A 2,287-nucleotide genomic window follows, 5' to 3' on the forward strand; every position below is an offset into this window, starting at 1 on the left:
GAATTTTTCAAATGAAAATTAAAATCTTGAAAACATATTTGGTCGATTCAATTTTCAAAATTTTCAAAAAAGAATGATAATTTTATATTTTCCAAATTGTATGAAAATTAAAAAAATGATTTTTATGGTTTATTAAAGTTTTCGATCAAATTTGTTCTTGAGATTTTTGTTGAAAACTCAACTCTATCTTCTTAAAATATTTTTAAAAAATAAAAAGAATTTCTACCAAACACAACCTTAGCTTTTCCGGAGCATTCCAATAAAATATATTTTCAATATTAATAACCAAAAATTTAAGCTTTTCCGGGGCATTCCAATAAAATATATTTTCAATATTAATAACCAAAAATTTATAAGTCAGTTATTGTAAAAACACACACTTAGGCTAACTACTTAGAGCCCATAATTTTAACTGGGCCAATTTGAATGCATTAGCCCAATACTGAATCTGACTGAAACCCTAGCTTCAGAGCAAGCTACTATAAATATACACGTCCAACTCTAAACCCTAATTGATCATCCTTTCATAAAGATGTCGAAGCGAGGTAAATGATCAGAAGAGTATTTTAGTTTATATGCATAAATTTCATTACAAGTGTTTCCAATTGATTTATGATCCTTGTTTCTATTCGTTTCCTACCTTCAATGGTTTGATTTTTCAATGTGCATTGTATGCAGGAAGGGGAGGTTCTGCGGGTAACAAATTTCGAATGTCACTGGGTCTGCCAGTGGCGGCGACGGTGAACTGTGCTGATAACACCGGAGCAAAGAACCTTTACATAATATCCGTAAAGGGAATCAAGGGACGTTTGAATCGGTTGCCTTCAGCATGTGTTGGAGATATGGTGATGGCTACTGTGAAGAAAGGAAAACCTGATCTTCGTAAGAAAGTGATGCCTGCTGTAATCGTCAGACAACGCAAGCCATGGCGCCGAAAGGATGGCGTCTTCATGTACTTTGAAGGTATTACTCGTTAACTTTCGTATTCCTCTGAATCCTTCCATTACATTTGCATGATTTTTGTTTGGTTTTTGACCCTACTTCGGTGATCTCTCAAGATTGGGACATGCCTCTTCTTTTAAAAAAAGATCTCTCTGAAAATGTAACCAGACTAGTCATGTATCTTTTCATTTTGATTGTGTGATACTGTTACACGTCTGGAATATAAACTAAATCTATCGTTACAGATGTTCTTATGCTAATTAAGCACTCATCTGCTCCATGTAGACTTGACATTAACTAAACTTCAATTTTCTTTTCTGTTTTCTTTGGGATGTATTTGTCTATGGTAAATAGTGAAAATGTTATTTGACCGGTTTACTCTTATAATGTTAGTGAATGGAAATATATCCAGACTAGTCAAATATCTTCTCATTTTGATTGGATGATATTGTTACACGTCTGGAAAATCAATCTGTGATCAATCGTTACAGTTGTTGTTCTTTTTAAGCTTGCAACTGCTACATCTGATTGCTACATTTGCCTCCATTCTAACGAAGACATTGTACACTTTATGTTTTAAATCATCTTATTAAAACTATGGCGTTCCTAATATGGTATATCTTTTATATGGTAACAGATAATGCTGGCGTTATTGTCAACCCAAAAGGAGAAATGAAAGGTACATGGCATATTTTGATTGGTTTATTGATTAATGGTGAAAAGTTTGTTTTACTTATCATTATACCCTTACAAGTTATGTTGTTGATGGTGGTTGATTTTTTAGGGTCTGCAATCACTGGACCGATTGGGAAAGAATGTGCTGATCTGTGGCCAAGAATTGCTAGTGCAGCAAATGCAATAGTCTAAGAATTTTCTTATTCTTCACAAAATCAAATTTGTAAAACATGAGCTGCCTGAGTTTTTTTTGGTTCTGTTTGTTATATACTTTTAGTTGACTTTTATATTCCATTGGAAGGTGATGATATGCTTAAAATGCTTGATTGTCTTATGATATTTTGTCCATTTTGTTAAAAAGCAGTGTATTTAAATTATTTACCAAATAAGTGTATTTCATATTTAAAATTAAGTTAATTAAAAAAATTGACCATGACCTTCTTGTCTTCCCTCAACCTACGCCTTCATTCTGTCACCTATGCTTTTGCAGTTCTTCTCCTTCATGCCTTCTCCTACTTGCACCAAAATGGCGTAACATCAAAATCATCTGTGTTTTTTTTTTTACGTTGGTGGTAGAGATAAAAACATTGTAAGCGAGAACAATTTCCCCATTTGTGCGTTCCCCCACATGACACAGGTCATACCCTCTTCTTGCTTGTGGCAGAGTCTG

At 33.5% G+C, this 2,287-nt stretch overlaps 1 protein-coding gene across 1 annotated transcript; it reads left to right on the plus strand.

The window, feature by feature from the left end:
• The first annotated feature begins 442 nt into the window (after positions 1-442).
• LOC145001914 (large ribosomal subunit protein uL14) lies at positions 443-1,951 on the plus strand. Its single transcript, XM_078961242.1, has 4 exons — positions 443-545; positions 679-963; positions 1,580-1,621; positions 1,727-1,951. Exons 1-4 carry the CDS (start codon positions 533-535, stop codon positions 1,807-1,809), a joined length of 423 nt encoding a protein of 140 aa, XP_078817368.1. The 5' UTR covers positions 443-532; the 3' UTR covers positions 1,810-1,951.
• The last annotated feature ends 336 nt before the right edge of the window (positions 1,952-2,287 follow it).

This window comes from Lactuca saligna, chromosome 6, assembly GCF_052625555.1.
Source record: "Lactuca saligna cultivar CGN05327 chromosome 6, ASM5262555v1, whole genome shotgun sequence".
Lineage (NCBI taxonomy): Eukaryota > Viridiplantae > Streptophyta > Magnoliopsida > Asterales > Asteraceae > Lactuca > Lactuca saligna.